This window comes from Lepidochelys kempii, chromosome 10 (assembly GCF_965140265.1).
Source record: "Lepidochelys kempii isolate rLepKem1 chromosome 10, rLepKem1.hap2, whole genome shotgun sequence".
Taxonomy (NCBI): domain Eukaryota; kingdom Metazoa; phylum Chordata; order Testudines; family Cheloniidae; genus Lepidochelys; species Lepidochelys kempii.
In genome coordinates, this window is record NC_133265.1 from 54,425,780 (window position 1) to 54,447,233 (window position 21,454).

Sequence of the window (21,454 nt, forward strand, 5' to 3'; positions counted from 1 at the left end):
ATTGGTTTATGTAGTTTATTTCTTAACATATTCCTGCTTTTAACTTGGGGTTTCCTGGACTATGACAGTCTGCTTTAGTTTTGGCATTTCCAGTGCTGGATCAGTTGCTTTATTTCATTCCCTGCTTTCAACTGATGTGTTATTTATGTAGGGTATCTGCCTTGACCTTTTAAAGCATGTTAAGCATACACCTGCCTAATATCTAACCTTCCATCTTACTGTAGTTTGTCAGCCATTACTCATTATATCATGAAGTACTTTTGGCACCTTAGAGACGAACAAATTTATTTGGGCATAAGCTTTCATGGGCTAAAACCCACTTCATCAGATGCACAAGTACTCCTCGTTGTTTTTGCTGATACAGACTAACAAGGCTTCCACTCTGAAATCTGTCATTATATCATCTTCATATGAAGACTTTTCAAAGGCAATAACTTATATAACTCTGAAATATAGTAACAATTGTATTTAATCTGTAATAGAAGAAAATAGCAGGAGCTAGTTAACACAGTAGGTTACATTAAACTAGTCTTTTACACGTACCCAACTTCAGTACTATTGTATACTTATGTCGTGTATTGTGTAAACACAGTCTACCATATACATTCTGATAAGTATCCTGGACTCCCTCGCCAGTTAAGTGTGTTGAGTACTGTATATTTTTCTGTCTGTGGTTGTGTTTAAAAAAAAAAAAATTAGGTATTGTGATGTTTGAGAAGTACTGTGATTATATAATCAGATAGATTAGGTGAGGTAATATCTTTTATTGGAGCAACTCCTGTTGGTAGAAGGTACAAGCTTTTGAGCTACACAGAGCTCTTCAGGTCTGCTTCCTTCCCGAGACCTAAAGAAGAGCTCTGTGTAGCTCAAAAGCTTGTACCTTCAATCAACAGGAGTTGCTCCAATAAAAGATATTACCTCACCTACGTTGTGTGTCTCATATCCTGGGACCAACACAACTTCAGCAGCACAGCATATAATGAAAGACTATCGTGTGTACACCAGTGGGCACAGTTAAGGGACCATCTACGACCTTAACTTGAAAATTCTGGACTCTCAAGCGCTGATTCTTGCAACCTTAAAATTCTATTGATGTATTTTGGGGGAGGCGTTTGGAATATTGTTGTTTGTGAGGTGATGAGCATTAATGAGACTTTTTTTGTTCTAAGCACTGGACTGTGTGTGTTTTGGTTTTTTTTCTGATTTGTTATAAACATTTCTACATACATTGTATTCTACAAATTAAGTAACCTGCCTTTTCTTTTACTCCCAAACCCATTAGAAGTGAATGGAAACAAAGTTAGGAAGAAACTAATGGCTCCAGATATTAGTTTAACACTGGATCACAGCGAGGAATCGGTATTGTCGTCTGACTTAGATGAGAGTGGGGAGGTCGATTTGGATGATTTAGATACTCCATCTGAGAACAGTAATGAGTTCGAATGGGAAGGTAAGGGTTCATTGCTTCTGTTTGGTATTTAAGTAGATGTTTTCTGATGGTTATGCTCAGGCACACAGTATTCCATGTGGGTAAGAGCTAGAAGATTCAAAGAATCAGATGTACAGGATGAGAGCTAGCAGGTTCCAAGAATCAGAAGTTTAGAGATGGAAAGCAAACTATTAAGACTCATTAGACACCTTGAGGAAAACTCAATCATGAAAAATAGACAGCATGGATTTATAAAGACTATTGGCCAGAACAGAAATCAAGGGACAAAGTTTATTTAGCGTGATTGTATGAAATTAAAACTAATACTTTTTTAGGCTGAATGTCAGAAGAAGCTATGTGAAAGTCCTATTAAGTTACAGAATTGTCACTGGAGACTTTGTATTTTCAAAACTGGACTGAACAGAACACTAGAAAGTGAACTGTAGGGCACACTTCTGAATTGGCTAGGAGATGGACCATATAATTTTAATAGGTATTATTTTTCAAAGGATAGAAATTAGTTTTATGGGATGGTAATTGCTACTACACTTTCTTTCTTTGAGTCTTCAGTTGGCCATAGTTTTTAAAAAATAAAAATAAAAATCACACTAGTTCATATAAAACAAAAAAAGGAGCAGTTACTTTTCCCTTTTTGCAAGAGTATAAAAAATTGCTGAAAAGATGTAAACTACCATTTAAAAATATTTGGGAAACATATCAAAATTGATTAACGTAACACATGATCACTTGGTTCACTAATAAGCAAGACAAGTGGTCAATAGCTTTTACAGAACTTAATTAAGTTTGCTTTTCAGTTTCAGAATAGTGGTCGTGGAACGGGTACTCATAGAGACTTTGCTTTTAAAATCTTTAAGATAACAATAGAAAATTCATTTCCTGTTGGACTTCTAAAGCTCTATTTAACTGGATATGGTTACTCTAAAATTGGGAAGTAAGTCCCTGATCCCACAGTCTGATTCCTAGAGGTGAACCTTATGCCTGTACCAAATCTCCATTAATTCAATGGGGCTCCGCACAGGTGCAGAAATCCACATGTAAGAATCAGACTGCAGGATTGGGACCTAAATTTAAGTGCATTTTATGTTATCAAAATATGGTTACATTAAAGGGCACCTTTCAAGAATCCTTCTGTCTGGCATTGGGACTCTTAAGAATTTATACAGAAGTTGACAATTACCTATATTTCAGTATTCTGATAATTTCTCTTCTTGCTTTAAGAATGTATCTATTAAAATGTCAAGTGAAATTTTAAATCCGTAATTCTTTAACATTGCTAAAAGCTTGTTCCTATTAGATACTTCTATTGTACTGTAAGATATTAATTCATTCTTGCATAAATAGGAATGCTACTGCATTTAATATAGCAGGACAGAGGAGAAAAAATCCTTTGAAGGGAAGGAAAGAGTAATGTGAACTAGGAAACCATTTTAAAAAAAGCTTAATTTTTTTTAAGCATTTTAGATTAAGTTAAATGCATTGGAAGTGAGAGTAGGGAATATATGGGTGCACATGTGTGGTGGGCTGGCCATATTTTACTGCCTTAGGGAATATGGTTTGGTGTTTATGGATAACTTTATAACATGATTTAGGAAATATTCCAGTTCATTTGTTACAAAAAGTTGCTGAAAAGGGTTTCTGTCTTTTCTTCCTTTAATGCTGCTGTCTTCATTTACCTGGAAGGATAGTTTCCATTAACAGCTTTGTCTTGGAAACAGACAACTAACATGCAGTAGGTTTTTCTCACTTTTGGTAAGGTCTGTGCAACTAAAATTCAAAGAATCATGATTTTATTAGAAAAATCTTTTCTGAAGATTCTCTTTTTAGCATAAATTTCAATTATTTTGAACATATGTATTAGTTAGCTTTAATTTCTACGAGATTTATTTGCATGTCTGCTTACCAGCTATTATTAATGTATTAAATTATGCTTTATCATGTAAATCTCTGATCAAACAAAACTTGATAATTGAAGTTAACCACTTCGTATCTAATTTGGCAGCATTTATGGTAATGAATGTTTAAAAGCATATGTATTTTCCCTAAAAGGCCTTCTACATATAAAATACAGCCAAGAGGACCAGTTTCTTCATGTAAATGCTAAGCCCAATATTTATTGGCAGATACTGTGTTAGTTCCATCACTAGAAGATGGACATCTAAGTCAGGTATTTCTGGCTGGTGGTATAGAAAGTTATAATAATTCAAACAGAGTGAAGTGGTTAACTTGCAATCTGATTGGTACTGTCACGTTAAAGATCATCATGCATAATAGGTGTATTTTAATGTTGACAGATGATCTTCCAAAACCAAAAACTACTGAAGTAATTAGAAAAGGATCGCTTCCTGAATACACTGCTGCAGAGGAGAAAGATGATGGGCGACGCTGGCGTATGTTCAGGATTGGAGAACAGGATCACAGGGTGGACATGAAGGCAATTGAACCCTATAAAAAGGTTATCAGCCACGGAGGTAAGGATTAATTACATGGGCTGAGGGGTAGCCCCTATAAATTACGACCGCCAACAGAGTAGGGTTCGGTGGGAGGGACAGAAGTAAGTCGTGGTAAGGCATAGGTATTGAGGAATCTCTAGATTTTCCACGTCCTGAGCTGCAGTAGCAAGGCATATGGGTATATTAGGGATATTGGCTTAAAAGAAAGCTACCCTAGTCTTGATGAAGATAGTATTGTATCTTTTTAACTAGTGAAAACCGAAATGGGACAAAAAACGAGAGGTGACAAAATAAATTAAAAGAACATCAGAATGTGTGGAGTATGTTTAACTCTTCCAAACTGAACACTTGCTGCAGTGACAGACTAGTTACCAGGATTTAAATATGTGGATTGCCAATTTAACCAGTTTTTAAAAAAGTAAATATAGGTTTGGGTGCTATTGCAGCCTTTGTAGACCCCTTAACAGCTTTTATGGTTTTACAGTCACTGTCCAGTTTAATGTCTGTCTTCCCCTGCTGTGTATGTAAAAATCCATTCAGAAGGGAAATTGACTACATGGAAAATGCTATAAAATACATAAACTAAACATACTATAGAAATTAGAGAGCATCTTTCATTTATAGTAAACTGTAGCTATCTGAGTAACAGTAAGTGGGGGGGGGGAATCAAACTTTTAAAAAATTGATGCGGTCTTTTTAGCCTTTTTGTGCCTTCATTATTTCATCTGTAAAGCACTTTGAAATAGATTAAAAAGCACAAAAGTGTAATGTTTATTACTGTAGAATTTGATCAGTGTAGTCAGACTTCTCCATTACTTTTTACTTTTGTTTTTTACTTTATTGCTATTTATAATTTTTTTTCCCCCTTCTAGGTTATTATGGTGATGGGTTAAATGCGATCGTTGTGTTTGCTGTTTGCTTTATGCCTGAAAGCAATCAGCCTAACTACAGATATCTAATGGATAATCTATTTAAGTAAGTAGTCTTTTTGCCATTAAGAATTGTCAGTAAATGATCTCATAGTAGAGTTCCAACAATGCAAAAAGGGCTACCGGCCTCTTCTGCTTTTTACATGAAATTTTATATTTGGGAAATTGTGAATTTTTTCTGTAGCCTTTGAGCCTTTATCAAAATATAAATTCTTTCATTTGCACATTAACTGTCACTCAGTTTGTCATTTGAAAGCTTTCTCCTTACTTGTTGTTACAGATATGTTATTGGCACTTTGGAACTGTTAGTAGCAGAGAACTATATGATAGTTTACTTAAATGGTGCTACAACACGGAGAAAAATGCCAAGTTTAGGCTGGCTCAGGAAATGTTACCAGCAAATTGATAGAAGGTAAGATAAATTCTATTACAATAATATCTAGAAATCTCTTTATATCACTTTTCTTTCATTATCTGTAATTTGTGAAAACTGTTAATTAGCATATTGTGAATTTAAGTTTGCTAGGCTTTGGAGAATGCTGAACCCTGCAACAATTGTCCTGTTTCACACTTGTATGATTTAGGCAATGAAGCCCCAGGGCAGGAATACTGCTGGAGAATTTCATTTAATTTCAAATGAAAATGCTTGTCAACATGATCTTTCCCTCAATCGTACAATTGTATTGTGAAATACTACTGAATAAAGGTTTCACCATGTACTGTATGGTCTTATTTAAAGTGAGCTTCCTGAATAATCTTGCGGGAAAGTTGTTACACAGTTGAACAGGTCACTGTCAACTGTAAAAGGAAAGACTAGTTAGAATGAAAAGGTACTTGTAACCTCTTGCACAGCTGTAATAAGAGGCAACAAAAAATGCTTCTTTCCAGCTGAACTCTTCCCATGAGTTTTTACAGAAAAAATCTAAGCAGACCCCATTTGCTGAGCTTGCAGTTAGATTACATATATTCTGTGGGAGTTGCACAAATGGGGAGGAGGGAGTTTTATACACTAAATCTGGATTTGAAAGTCTACTTAACTTTAACTTATCTGACAAGTGGATATGCAACTCTGCTACGTTAGATGGGGTGTCAGATGCCAAAATACTGAGGAAGCTACTGTTAGCAGTCCATTTCCTCCCGCAAAACATATTGCTGTTGGTCTCGCATATAATCATTAAAGCAGCCCATTTCCACTTTCTTTTCCTTATTGCCCTTTATCTCATTCATTATACAGATACCCATTTCCCAAGTGAACCTCGCTCTCTTCTCTCGTGTGTGGAAACATGAGTTAGCTATATTGGTCCTTGACACATGCCACTAACATTTGGTCAAAAAACTCTTCATTGGCTAACTTTTTCTTAGTTCTTTCTCATCACAATCTGATACTCCAACTGTCTATTCATGACAAATTTCAACATAACCTGGTTTTGCTAGTTTTTATTCAACTTCTATTCAACTTTGGTAGACAAGAATATGACAGGGGAGTCTCTGTTCACTAGGAGTTTACTCATTAGATTACATATGACACAGAGAAGTGGCAATTATGCAATAACTGGACACTTGTACTTTTTTATATTAAAAATGCATTGCTTTTTTGACTCATTTTGTTCCTTAACACTGGTGTTCAATACTTGAATTCTTTAGGTTAAGGAAAAACCTGAAATCGTTAATAATAGTTCATCCTTCTTGGTTTATCAGAACACTTCTGGCCATCACAAAACCTTTTATTAGGTAATATTCTGGAAATTACTTCATTTAAAGAAAGTACAAATGTATTCGTACTTAAATTTCAGAAAGTAATTCTTAATATTTAAAGATGTACTCAACATTTTAGTAATTGTTCTTTACATTTGTTCTTCCACAGCTCAAAATTCAGCCAAAAAATTAGATATGTCTTTACCCTGGCAGAGCTAGCTGAACTCATCCCCATGGAATACGTTGGCATACCAGAATGCATAAAACAGTACGTTTTATTATTCAAACATGCAAAGGTGTGCTTGGTGTAGAGCACAAATGTGAAAACTTATATGTGGATTTTCAACATGTCTATAAATCAGCAGTAATCTAGAAGAGTGGTACCCTTGCTGTCGAGGCAAAGTGTCTCTCTCTCTCTCTCTCGTTCTCGTTCTCGTTGTGATGGTGTTAAATTTCTACTTTGCATGCAGCAACATAATGGTACCCAGAGCATGGCAATGAAATAATACTTAGCTCTATGGTTTATATAATTCCTACATTATACTGAGTACGAACTAGTCTTGTGGAATCATAAGATCATAATGCACAAAAGACCTCTATGAAACTCTTCTTTTCCTTCGGTATTTGACTTGCTAGTGAGAAATGCTGGTCTTGCAAGTGCTTATATTATAAGCCCCTTTTATGTTGTACTGAGCCAAAGCATTTGAGGTGTTGTACAGCAGAATACAAGCAAAACAGGCTAAGCCAGGGGTCTCAAACAAGTGGACTGCGGGATTCTTTCGTGTGGCCTGCTAAGCTCCTGGGGCAGCCCCTCTCCTCTGCCTACCTCCAGGCCAGGGGTGGGCAAACTACAGCCTGCGGGCCAGATCTGACTTGCGGGATTGGCCCCGTGGCGCTGTGAGCCCCGCGCCGCTCCCTGAAGTGGCTGGCACTGCGGCCCTGGGGCGGGGCAGGCAGAGGGCTCTGTGCATTGCCCTTGCTTCCAGGCACCGCCCCCCGCAGCTCCCATTGTCCGGCCAATGGGAGCTTCAGGGGAGGTACCTGGGGGAGCGGCAAGTGCAGCGCGTGGAACCCTGTCCTCCTCCCTCCTCCCCCCTCCCCCCCCGGGGGGCCGCAGGGATGTGGTTCCGGCCGCTTCCCAGAGCGGCGCGGGGCCAGGGCAGGCAGGGAGGGAGCGGTGCCTAGGTAAGCAGTGCTGGGCTGGAGCCCGCACCCCAACCCTGTGTTCTGAGCCCCCTGCCGCACCCCAATTCCCTGCCCTGAGCCCCCACTGCACCCCTCCTGCACCCCCTGGGGGCAGGGAGGGGGCGGAGTTGGGGTGGGGACTTCGGGGAGGGGCTTGAAAGGGGGGTGGGAAGAGGCGGGGCATGGGCGGGGCCTCATGAAAGGGGTGGAGTGGGGGCAGGGCTGGGGCAGCGAGGGGGGGTGTTAGTGATTCGGCCCTTGGGCCAATGCACTAGTCCTCACGTGGCCCTTGTGGTCATTTTGAGTTTGAGACCCCGGGGCTAAGCAATCAAGTATATAAAAAACAAATAAGGAATCCATTTGACAATGAGATAGGAGATGGAAAAGACTATAAACATAAGCCTAACAATAGTGATTCTAAAAATCCTTGGAGGGAGGGGAAGCTTTTAAGGCCTTTTTTGAAGTGGGTATCAATGAAATAAGAGCTGTCAAAGGGGTGCATTCCAAACCAATTGGCCCACGACAGAAAAAACACATCTGCCTTCCAGCTTCAGGTATGAGGGTGGAATTTTTTTAGCACCAGGCTCTATGTGGTTACTCAATAGTACAATGCTCACAAAGTAGAGCTGATGCATCCAGAGCAACAGTTAAGGATCCTAAGAACCTATAGTGACAATCTGAAGTTGAACTTTTACTTCATAGACAATTGGCCTAAAGATCTAGAGTAGTAAGGGTGCGCCTTTTCTTTTAGCTCACTCAAAATGTAATGGCAATGTTGCTTATTACTTTGAACTGAAAGCCACATAAGGAAGGCATTAGAATAATCACACCTCATGGTCACAAGGCATGTGTTTGCTGTTGAAAGGCTGACACAGGGGCGATGTCTACACTACAGCCAGATGCACGCTCTGGCGATCAGTGCACTGGGGGTTGATTTTTAGCAGGTCTAGTGAAGACCCACCAGATCAATCGCAGATCTCTCTGGTCGACCCCGGTACTCCACCCTGAACAAGAAGAGTAAGGTCTCCTGTCGACCCAGTGCGGTGTAGAAGCCACAGTAAGGTGACCTAAGCTACGTCGACTCATGTAGCTGGAGTAGCGTAACTTAGGTCGACTTACTGCGGTAGCGTAGATATAGCCAGGAATAAATGTCTAGCTGGTACAAATTGCAAAACTAAACATTTTGTAACACTTGCAGAATGTGGCTTTCTGTGGAAAAGGCAGAAACGAAATTAACATAAACTTGTAAATCTGACACTCTGCCTGGAACAAATTCTCTTCAAAAGCACAGGATTTGAAGGAGGACGCTTCTGTAAGTAGAGATTGTTTACGAAATGAAAAGACTTATGTCCGCCTAAGGTTTACAAGACAGCCTTGATGCAACCAGCTGCAATAATGATCAAGCACTGATCTTCTGCAGAGACCAAGCTTGCTGGTCCACAGGGCAAGGTATATACTAGAACATTTTGCGATACTTCTATTTTGGAGAATATGACCCTTTGAGCTGTACTTCAAAATTAGGTCATAAGGTCTCTGGATTTTGAGGTAGATATTGCAATCAGAATGGACTAAATAGTGTACATTACTACTGTTACCACACAGCAACATATAAATATATAAATCTCTGCTAGTTTGTCATTTTATTTCAAGCTGGTATATATTCATGATTTTATGCTCTAAATAACTATGTTAGTTTCAAGACTTGATATTCTGTTTCCATGAGGAACATTTAACACTTGTTGTTTTGAGTTTGGTTGGCCTTCATATCTTGTACTTACTGAAATCAAACTTTTCCCCACTAAGGTATGAAGAAGAAAAGTTTAGAAAGAAACACAAAAGGTATATATGTATATATATGCACACCTTACTTAGGGATGCATCTAGACAAGACCATTTGCACTGCACAAACTAACTCTTTCCCAATTGGTTGGCTTGCAGACATGAATAACCATTTGTAAATATAAACATGCACTAATAACTAAGCTTGTTTTGAAATAGTTACAGTAAATATAACTTGTAAGAGCGCTCCATGTAGAAGTGTAAACCATGGATGGGTTTGTAATCTGTCAATATTTTATCACTTCGGAGATGCTTTTATTAAGGGGATGTGTTGACTTTGAGCTGCATCTTCAAAAAGGCAAAAAGTCATGTGCATTTTTGAACCTGCTTGAACAAACTAAGTTTGTTGTTAAGAATAACAATTAACTGTTTGAATGCTTAATTTCTAGATGCCAAACTGGTACAATTGTAGAAGTTACTTGGAAAACAGCTTCTTACAAATTTCAGGATTAGAATTTCTATCTTTCTTTATTCAGTATTCACTAATTTTAATTATTTTCAAGATATCTAACTTGCACAGGCCCTAAATTAGTTCATATTTTGCTCAGTGCTGTTTGTATTTGCAGTGCCTAGATTCCTTGCTAATTAAGATTGGATTTTCTGTATGCTGTAACTTAAGTGGCCTGCTAACAATTCAAGCAATTCTCGCATCTGATAAAATACTTAAAACAAATGAGTAATTGCCATTCAGTGTCTACCAATAACCTCACTAAAACGCTCTGCTTCTAACTTTAAACTTCTATTCTGAGCACTCCTGCTGCTATGTGCAAAACAATAAACTCTTTAGGGACAAGTCACTTTCTGTAAACATGTCATTGTAAGTAGGAAGATTGAAAAGAGAAAAGGTATTAAGAATTAAAGCTATCAGAAATAACTTTTCCCTATAGATTTTACTAGCTTTCATAAAAAAAACAAGAAAGTAAAAAGCTAGTGGAAAAGCATAAAACTGTCAGTCTGTATGAAAAACTGTAAGCGTTAATTCTGCAGTATTATAGCTGAGATAGTAAAGGTACCAACTACAGAAAATTCAGTTAGTTCTCACAGCAACTTTAACTTGCTTCACCTTGTTAATGCTTGGTATTTTGACTGTCTATAGACCCAATCCTGCTCCATGGGAAGGTTTGCCATGGACTGCAGTGGGTATAGAATTGAGCTCTTAAAAGGGATATCAACTTTAAATTTCAGGTCTCAGGTTCAACATACACTGAGTCCCTCCCCTCAGTAATCCCCCTACAATCATTTTTTCTCAAATATTTGTTTTACGTTGCTGTGTGAAAATCTGATTATAGCGGAGTAAAAATGGAACTAACTAGATAGTGTTTACTTTGTGTATTTGACAACACAAGTACTTTTCCCCCATAGTCTGTTATAATAATCATGGGAGTTAACTGTAATAACAGTAATGAAAAATTCTTCAGACATCATTGTGGATGCTTTTGGTTTAAAGTTGCCAGTATCCTGTTACACTTGATGTACATCATTTCCTTTGGGAATTATTTAACTCGCTTTTAAAAGAAACAGAGATCACATAAATAGATGATCTACTCTGCTACTGGATTGAGAAGTGTTGCAGAGTAACATACTGTGCAAGTAAAGAGCAACACTTTCAGGTACTGCCGTGCAGTTTCTAAACCCTGTTTCTTCAGATTTCAGTGTTTTATTTACTATCCGAAACAGCCAAATGAAAGTCTCCGTCGTCCCCCCCTCGTCCCTTCCCCATCACTTTTGGTGCAGAATATTCATCCCAAACAATAAAATATTAAATACATGAAAATATGGCTCTCGGCTATTGCGTGTATTACTACCATAGCATTGGAGCTGTGGATCCTTTTTTACTGCATTCACCAAAGACTATGTCAACATCAGAGAACAGTCTTAGTCAGTTAAACCATTTATTTGTTGCAAAAGTGAAAGAGCAAATGGCTAGGGAAGAGAGGACTCCCCCCTCCCCCCCATCAGATTATGCTATAAATGTAGTAAGCATGTACAATAAAAGCTCTTCTGAAAAAGTAATCGCTTTAAGTAAAATTTGAAGCAGTTGAGCCATTAGATTAAGCCAGAAGAGTTATTCTGTGACAAAAGTACAATCACAGTCTTAAATGAAGTCACTGGGTGTTTTAGGCAATGCATTATGTTCAACATTTCCTTTATGTTGGTTTATTTATGGAACCTCTACCCTTATTGCATTGATTTTAGAATGCAGTTTAGTACATGTAAATAAACTTTGGAGAGATGATTTTTTTTTGGAAACTTCCATTGCAACAATGTATTTGGTACTATGTAGCTAGTAGTGTGCAGAGATGAAAAACACAAATCTCTCAGAAGCGTTAGGTGACCATCTTTCTGCACACACACATTGATTTGAGTATTTGAAACGCAGAGTTGGCTTTAACCGATGCCCTGTTTATCATTTGTTAACATCCTGATAAATGTTGCCTGGCTGACAGTTTGAGACCCAGAATTGGCTACGCGCCAGGGGTACTACAGATTGGATTGCAGTCCTGCAAAAAAATAATTTTATGTACAGAAGTGGTCTCACTGAAGAATTGACTGCTGATTATGTAAAGTTAAGCATGTAAGTGTTTGCAGTATTTGGATCTAGAATTCTAAATCCATTGATAGGTTCTTCTAAAATGAGCCAGGAATGTTGGTAAAATGTACTCATAAATACTAACACAAACCAGATATATCCAAAAACTAAATTGGAAGGGAAAAATATTTGATCATAGTATGTGACTTAATTCTGCCTGTAATAATTGAAATTGAAGCGTTTAGTGCTTACATAGCACTTTTATTTCATAAAGCTCAAAGGAAAGCTCAGTCTGGGCATGAAAAACTTATTAGGTATTTACTAGCCAGAGAACTAAGTGAACTAGGCTTAGGCAGCATGAAAGATGAATGCCCCCACACACCAGACATGTCAGTGGACAATGGCCTGGTGAGAAGCCAATAACTCTGCCCCAGTTGTTGGGAACAGAGAGGGCACTGGGATTCATAAGCAAGGATGGCACCTTGTTCTCTTTTGTGGGTCTCTGGCTGATGGATTTAAATACTGTTGTCCCTTTCTAGCTGCTTGGAAGGAGCTTTTTCTCATCCTCAACTTCAGAGCCTCTTGGCTGATGGAGAGTAAGAAGGGTGTTTTTGCTACTCTACTCTTTCCCAAGCCTTTTTTAGTCATTTTCCTGTAAGTACTTTCACTGTTCATCTTTTTCCCTAGTTGCAACATAGTGAAACTGGCAGTGTTCTTGTCTGTTTCACAACTGCTGTTCAGAATCCTGTAGGCAGAAACTTGCCTGAGTCTTGTTAACCTCATTCCACTTTTTGGGACTGTCATGAGAAACAGTAGACTGAAGCTGGCTGCACACTCAGCTGGACAGAACATGTCAGTTCACACTTCAGAGGTTCTCCTAGCAGCCATAAGAGCCAGAAACTTCACTAAAAAGCCATCTTAAATTTTGCAGAAATTGTTGATGTAGATTCCTTCACTCACCAGTTGATTAAGCAAGAGGATGCATATAGGCCTGGAGGCTTCCTCCCCTGAAAAACAACAAACAAAAAACCCCCGTAACCAATCATTATCCTCATCTTGCACAGGGAAAGCTAAGAGGAATGGATATTAAATTACTTCCCCAAAGAGTCAGTGCTCGGGGCCAGGACTAGAATTAAGGTCTACACAGTACCATGTTCAGTGCGCTAGACCACACTGCATTCTAGCTGAATAGCACATATTTTACCCGAGTGACTCTAAAGTTGCTATCTGCTATCCTGCATACACAGACTAGATACAAAGAATGCATTCCATATTTGTAATAAATCTAACTATGTATAGTAACTAATTGCATACAACTTATTTCAGAATAGCACAGATCAATACAATGCATGTTATTTGTAATAACTGTTTAGAAAACAATTCTGTGAAACTTTAAAAATGTATGTAGTAAACAGTGTTGGCACAACCACACTGTTCTTTCAGCTTAACATTTAATATAACTGTTCTAAAAACACCACCAAACCCATTGTTTACAGGTTTGATAGGCTCAAGTTCTAGAATATAAACTGCGTTCTGTTCTTAAAACCATCTCTCATTTTATTGTATGTCTTATAGGCTTACATCCTAGTCACGCTTTATTAATAAATGGACGACTAACCTGCTTCTCTTGCAACATGGCCAAATTGGATATTTCATTTTCCTAATACTTTTCTTCCAAATACCATATCAGTTGTTGCTTGAAAACACTTCTTAACCATCTTTAAAATCTATAATTTTAGGGGGCAATAACAAGGTGGATCTTTAACATTTTGCTGTAACTGAACCCACTTCACTGATGTTTGTTTTTAACAGTTGAATGATACTTACTAAAAACCTTTTCTATATAAAAACTTCAATTCTCCTATTAAGATCAGCTTTTTTGCCTATTATAGAAAGTAACACACTACTGAAGTTGTAATTTATATTCTAACATTTTTTATTAAACAGAATTGACCAAGAGCTTGATGGGAAACAAGAACAGAAAAGTGAACAGTAAGTTTGGTGTCCAGACAAGACTGAAGACTGTGCAGGTGGAATGATGCTCTTTTCTGCAGTTACAATGCATTCATTAGCCTTTATTATGTAACCTGTTATAAAAGGTGCCTTGATATATCTCTGGACTTGTACACAAGGGACTGTTCTCTACAGTATTGGTTTGCAAATCTCGGGTTTAATTCTTGACTTCAATAGCTACTTTACCATGTAATCATTTTATACTGCTAAATGTCAAAGAACCGTATGTTTATAGGAGGCGTTCTTGCAATTATCTAAATGATGCATGTTCTTCAGTAAAATATTTATATACCTAAAATGTTAAAGGAAAGAGATAATATATTTTTATGACGTTTTGAGCAATATTTTATTATGTTTACCTGCAAAATGAATTCTTTTGCAGATAGACAAGGCCATAAATGAGTGCTGTCATTATTTTGTAAAGTGCATGATGAATGTTTTTTGCTGTAAATAGTTAATACATTTCCTGAGTGATTTAGAAACCTAATGATTTTTATATGCTAGTGTTCACATAGTGCAGTTGTGTCTCATAAATGTGAAGATGAACAAAAATGATTATGTATCTAATACAAGTAGAACTCATTTACACTCCCAGAATGAGTTTGAGCTTTGGTTTGTCTTCGTTTTTCTTCAACGTACAGATTTGTAGCTCTGTGAATTTCAGCTTATTGGCTACCACCTTTTAGCCTAGTTAAGCCATACTGGGGACTAAATAGTTCAAATGACTAATAGCATAATGAGCTTTTCACCATTAGGTCACTAGTTTAAATTCTGCTCAGGTGTTTAGTAGATAAAAGCTGTCTAGTCAGTGATCTATGTGAAATGAGCTCTGTCTTGTTACTCTTGGATGAGTGTCAGTTGGCACTAACTGAACCTCTGTTCAGTCTCAGCAGACACACAAAGAATTGCCTGGGCATGGAGCTGAACTGTCCTTTCAACCATAAAAGTTATCCATTCAGGCCAAGATTGAAGTACCCTGGAGAGGAGGTGTGGAAAATCTTGCACTGCCTTTACTTTGTAGATGGAGATCTTCCATCTCCAGTGTTATCTGGCACTTCTCACAAGCACTAAATTCACTTTAAAGAATGTAATGAGTCTGGTTTTTTGCTGTGGTTATTCAAGATGTCTACACGTTTTCACTTGGTGTTCTTGGGCACATAAATTGACTTTCGTAGGTTCTATTAGCATAGCTAAATTATACTATGTTCTGGGTGAATCATGTAATGAAAACATGTCGAACTTTTAAAATCTTCTATTTGGTAATCATGCCTATTTTGCCTATTGGTGTATGCAAATAAATCCATTCAGAAGTTAAACATTTAAGTGACATTGAAACAAGCATTTAAATATTTTCATTTCTGTTTTTACTGCAGTGCTCACTACTTTTGTCCTAATAATAAAATCAAAAATCCCCATCTGATGATATTCCACACTTCTAAACAGTATATTCTTGGAAACAGTAGTAGTATCACAGGTCTTACACACAATCAAAATAAATCCGGTATACTTACAAAAGTAAGACAGGTTTCAACTAGATGGTTACTCATCAGTGAGGTATAACACTCATAGGCTAATCATACAACTGGGACTTACTAACCTTTGGATCCTTGCAGACTCCTCGCCGTCTCTAATCAACTATGCATAGGTGCAGTACTAGCTAATTCTGATGCCAGGTCAGGCCAGTAGTGTGCATCTGAACTTAACAGAGATCTGTTTAACATGCATGATTCAGGGAAATCTGTCTCAAGGCATACATATTTTGCTTAGGTCAGCATCTGTCTCCAACAGTTTGTGCAGATTAATATGCTATGTCGTCTGCCTAAATAGGCGACCTTATTTTGAAGTTGCCCTGTGTGCATTTTTGTAAGGCTTCTATTTTGGTCTGAAAGCAAAGAACCTAAATGAAGATACTTCCTTCTGGAGCTAGGACCTGATGGACAACCTTGAGCAAGTTACTTCATCTTATACCTCCATTTCCTCACTTGTAAAATGGATATGATACTCACCTTTTTTTTTTCTAAAGCTTTTTGAGATCTACAAATGAAAACAGCTACATAAGTGCTAGGTGCTATCACTTCTATTCCTCGTTCTATTTTTCAAGTTATATCAACTCCAGCTTATTAGCTGAAACCTTCCCCAGCCTGGAAAATAAAATTCCAATACTGGCCAAGTACAAGGTGTATGCATGCATGCAAATAGGGAATCTTTGATTTCATTTTTCGGGCCTTAAAGCTGAATAGATTTAGATCTCGAAAAAGCCTGGAGAATAAGAAGGGATCACCATCTCATTTCAGATTTTTTTCTTCAGATAAAGATGACTTCTACCAAAAGCAGTTCTTCTAGAAGTAGGGTCTGACAGTTGACTTGCATTGATATAGTGTGATACAGTTAAATCAGTCTCTCAGATTATTGAAAGATGTCATTTGTTGTATGTAGTGGAGAACACAATAGCTAAAGATGTTTCAAATAGAAAAACGTTGGTAGAATTTCTACTGGCTATAGACATTCTTTCTCCATCTTCCTCATTGCTTCCTTTAACCCCATGCTTGCTTCTCCTTTCCTCTTACCTCTACAAAAGCTGCATGCCAAGAATCTTAAACAGCAGTTCAAACAGTACATATGTTGTGTAGAAAACCTAGTTCATACTGTATTTTGTACTTGACCAAATGTTCAGTAATTTTAAAGTGACTTCTAAAGGGTGGAAAGGTTTGTACCTTTCTTCTACGTTGTGTGATTAAAGGAAGTCTGAGAGGTATTTTTTTCTGCCTGCTTTTTCATGTGTAAAAAAAGTCAAGTTTTGTCTATGCTGTTTTTCTGACTGATCCTCTACACTGGAGCATTAATTGGTTTATGGTAGCAGAGATGCAAAGGAAGTAAAATGTGATTAGGTGTTGAAAAACGAGTTCTATGCAACCCAAATAAAATTTTCTCCTCAATTAAACTCAAATGTCTAACAAATTGCAGGAGAAACTTTTGTTAAGACTCAGACTTCCCTCGCCCCAACACACTGAGGATTTAGTATTCTGGGACTTCTATGAGAATCCCAGCAAAAACCGGGAAGCAAAGACTAGATACAGATTTTATTTTTTTTTTTTAAATCTGCTGCTTGTTAAACTTCATGCACCAGGCACTGGTGAAGGATAATAAACACACTTCTCTGAAGCCTACATTTTAGACTTCAATTATAGCTGCATGAGGTACCCAACAAGGTTGAATTTTCAACTTCAGCTCTGTATTACCTGACAAATGAGTACTTGATTCTCAATCTTAATGTTGCATTAATACTTACTGTAAAATGTATGCACACACTGATCCATAGTCACTTGCTATTTCTCTATAAGCTTGTGTATAAATAGAAATGTTCATTTTCATAATTCTACTGCCTTCTAAAGCAACATAGCTTGGGAACCAAGTTGGCAATTGCTGTGAAGAATCTTTCCTCCCACCCAATCCCTCACTTTTAATGATGAAGTATTCAAGTGCATGGTTTTTAAAAAGCTATTTTAAATGAATTCTGGGACTTTCTCAAACATTGTACATGGGGTATTATACTAGAAACCAAATCCTGCTGTATTGCAATGAGATTCCAAAGGCTACATCTACAAACAGCTGACTATTTAAAAAAAAAAAATCACTTCACATAGTAAATGCTCTAAAGCTACCATTATGATTGTTTGATGAGAGAAAATGCAGCTCACCACTGAAACACAAAGGCAGCTTCAAAATAAGAACTTCTGTTTAATTTCAATTGCCAAATTTCTTTTAAAATCCAAAGACTTTGCCGATCAGTAGTTCAAATAAAAAAAAACACTTTATCATGCATTTCAGTGGTAGGCTGTAAATACTAGTCTCAACTCATTTCCCAGCAGCTGGATCAGTCTGAAGGATCAACAAAATGCCAATACTTGCTGAAACAGCAGCATCAATAACAGCAGGCAGATGTCAAACAATTCTGATGGTCTAAAACTTTTATATATTCTTAATGACATATCTGTGATGGAATTAAAATATAATAATGACAAACTTTATTGGAAAGTCATAATCTCTATTTAAAAACAGGAAAGATTTACAGCTAAGACTTCAACTTTCATTTTCAACCAGTATTCCCACCCACTTGCTGTACACTGTCCCATGATTTACTGACAGGAGACTTGGATTTGTGTTGTCTTGTAATGTGAATTTTCCTTTCAGCAGGAGATGCAGGAATAGTTTTCTACGGGTGTGGATTCTGAGTTCTGTCGAGGCAAATAAAGAGGCATTGCCGTAATTATATAACTTGGGCTGACTTGCTCAGTGTGTTTCTGGAATATAAAGTATGTGGCAGCAAAATGTTAGCAACTTTATTTTGCTGCTATCAATATGTTTGAAGTGGAGGTGATCTTATTTGGGCTGATGGCCCATGGTGATGGATATAAGATGTTTGTAGACTTGTGTTTACAAGAGGTAAAATTTTCAAAAGTGACTTAAGAATTTAGAAGTTTGTGTTGTTGAAAATCAATGGGATTTTGGCTCCTATGTCATCTGAGCCCTTCTGAAAAATTTACCCTGTATGGTAAGCAAGGGTTTGTAGCTGATATTCCATTAGAAGTACAGTAGTAATATTGCATGGTGGCTAGGTGCAAAGATGTTGGCTAGACTAAGGGTTAGCACTGAGACACAGCCAAAGTTAGTCAATTTGAAACCCTGATCATGAAGCACCCGGGTTTTTAAAATGTTCCTTTTTAAATTTGGAATTTACTGGCCTCCAAACACATAACTATAGTGTTACTTTAAAAATTTTGTAATTTGTATTCACAGCCTTAAACCCCTTCTTGATATATTTTCTGGTCTGTGACTTGCTTTTGTTTTCAGTGATCAAGGGAAAGAGACGGTATTTTCTGTGGAATTATGTATTGCAGACTACATTCTAGACAGTAAATTAGTAAAACACTGTTGCTTACTGCAGTTGAACAAATGTCAGCAAAGCTATTTGTGCTAACTGAGCATCACAGACTTTATAAGGATTAGTGATGCATTGACAAAGTTTGAAATTTTTTGCTTCAGACTTTTTAAATTTTGTAAAGGTTTAGTTTTCATTAAGATTAGGTGAGTAAGATCGATTTTGGAGTTAATAGAGCCTTTTTGAGATGATTATCCAAAAATCTATCTCCACAAAGTATAAAAGCTCTCATTTGCCAAGTTTTGGCCAGTTAATCTCCAATTCGCTGGAAAATTCTCTAGTGAGAAATAGCATAAGAGATTTAAATAGGATTTCTAGGAAGCAAAAAGGAGGTGGGGAAGTGATTTAAACCGGGTCAATTTAAGCTTTATGGAGTCACAACAGCAGATCCATGCTCAAGGATAAAACTTTTCTTCAATTTCAGATTAACATCTCCACATTCTTTGTGGATGGAGCTTCAGCGTGTATATTCTGCTGTTAGAAAATGGCTTAACTGTAGTCTGTCAGGAACACAAATTATTGTTTGTAAAATGTTGATTAAAAGTATATGACCTCTTAATCTCCTTTATAGAGGTGGCCAATAAGTAGTTGGCAGCTAGTATGTTTTTACTGATGTTTTATAAAGTTCCTATTAGAACTCTAGTACTGAATTATCCATGTGGATGCAGGTCATTTTCTGGAGGTTTTTAGTTCTATGAGCAGATCCTAGGAGCTTTCTGAAGAACTATGCTTCCATCTGTTATACCGCACTTTTTAAAAGATACTGAACCCATTTTCCTCAGAGGAGCACTCAAATTTAAGGATTAATTTCTCTCAGCATGAATAACAAGATAGGAATTTTGCCCCTTTGTAAAACTTAAGAATTCTAGATTGTGCTAAAAGGTTTCCATTGATATGAATCCTCAGTACAACATAAGCAAACACAGCAATACATTTGCTCGAGCTGAGCAAAATTTTCGGTCAACCCAAACATTTTACAAATTTGAGTTGAATTTACCAAAGTGCTTTGGCCAGGAAACAAAAAAATAAAATAAAAAATTGTGGAAGTCAGTGTGTTTTGTTTTGTTGTTTTGTTTTACTAAAAACTGTTCTGAAATTTCCTTCAGGTTTATTTGAAAAAAAGAACAACCTAAACTGAATCAAAACAAAAAAATTTGGGTTGAGTTGCATGAAACATTTTGTTCTACACAGAATGTGTTTTTTTCAGGACTACCAGTGAGCTGAAAAATCAATTAGCACAGCTCTAGAAATCGCACGTAGAAAATAAGAGTGCAGTATTTTGTAGTGTATACTCTTTCTTTTCTCTCATTGTTGAGAGACAGCATTATGACCAAAATGGGAATAGTTCCACTTCATTGAAATACAACTGTCTTCTTCAAAATTTCACAATTCAGTTAGAGTACTGATGGGTTTTTGTGCATCAGTATTATGAGGCATCCTGATTATTCAGTACTGAAACTATTGGTGTGCATTAAGACAGCATTAATGTTGTCTTGTTAGACAGCCTTACCATTACATACTGTGTGGTTGGCCTTTATTTTCTATAAAATTTTGAGTAAATATCCAGAGTAAACATTCATAGAAGAAATTTTGATGTTTCAGTCAATGCTGTTCTGCGGCTCACTGGGGAAGGGAATGACTGAGGAGCTTCTACTGTATTCTAAAGCACCTTTTTGAATGAAGAAGCCCAAGAAGTGGGGTTAAACTGGTCTGAATATTAGATATGTTTTGAAGTGTGGAGTCATTTCACATTTGAGATCCATTTTGTTAAAGGATGGAACATCTGGTACATCTGAGCCTTTATGCTTTTCACGGCAGGGACCATGTGTCTGTACAATGCTTAGTAAAATGAGGGTACTCATTGGGGCATCTGGGCACTACTGCAATATAATCTTTAAATAACGTTCACCTCTCCAAAACCATATGTGGAAAGCATCTGACATTTGAAAGTTTATGCATTGCTCAGATGCTGTAACGTTGCCTGAAGTACTGAGTCCCCAGTATTTAATCCTAACTTTCTAGATTCTGAATTAGTTACAAAGGCAACACCTTCATCTGGAGCACAAGTCTTAAATGACCACCACCGCTCCTCACAGAAGTACCTGTACAATTTCTCTTCTGCCCCTTTAATTTCAACTGGTTTGAGGTTTTTCACCTACATCTGATGACTGTACTAAGCTCCTTCCTTTTCAAATGAACCAATGTTTTTCCCTATTTTCTTAACTTTATAAGCTGTCATTGTCATGGAGTAATGTGAGGACGCTTGTATTTCTGAACACGTCACCTAGCACTTGTTGGAAACTACGTGAGTCTTGTATTTTTAATTAGCTAAAATAACAAGTTAAATGTGGAAAATTCAATAAATACTTTTTTGAAAATACTTCTCTAAAAGTTCTCCTTATGTAAGCTCCTGATTGAATAACA

The 21,454-nt window shown here is 37.2% G+C and overlaps 1 protein-coding gene across 8 annotated transcripts in view; it reads left to right on the forward strand.

Moving 5' to 3' along the window:
• The window catches only part of BNIP2 (BCL2 interacting protein 2), a 34,102-nt gene extending 14,760 nt beyond the window's left edge, over positions 1 to 19,342 (forward strand). For 4 of the 8 annotated variants that reach the window (XM_073303649.1, XM_073303645.1, XM_073303648.1 and 1 more), the window contains exons 4-11: positions 1,283 to 1,450; positions 3,742 to 3,918; positions 4,773 to 4,875; positions 5,110 to 5,241; positions 6,474 to 6,560; positions 6,694 to 6,792; positions 9,513 to 9,548; positions 14,026 to 19,342. In XM_073303649.1, coding sequence (XP_073159750.1) covers positions 1,283 to 1,450; positions 3,742 to 3,918; positions 4,773 to 4,875; positions 5,110 to 5,241; positions 6,474 to 6,560; positions 6,694 to 6,792; positions 9,513 to 9,548; positions 14,026 to 14,074 — 851 coding nt within the window. In that variant the 3' untranslated portion in view covers positions 14,075 to 19,342. Of the gene's footprint in view, positions 1 to 1,282; positions 1,451 to 3,741; positions 3,919 to 4,772; positions 4,876 to 5,109; positions 5,242 to 6,473; positions 6,561 to 6,693; positions 6,793 to 8,907; positions 9,022 to 9,512; positions 9,549 to 14,025 lie in introns of all 8 variants that reach the window. The other 4 variants (XR_012153968.1, XM_073303646.1, XM_073303644.1 and 1 more) reach the window with 4 other exon arrangements.
• The last annotated feature ends 2,112 nt before the right edge of the window (positions 19,343 to 21,454 follow it).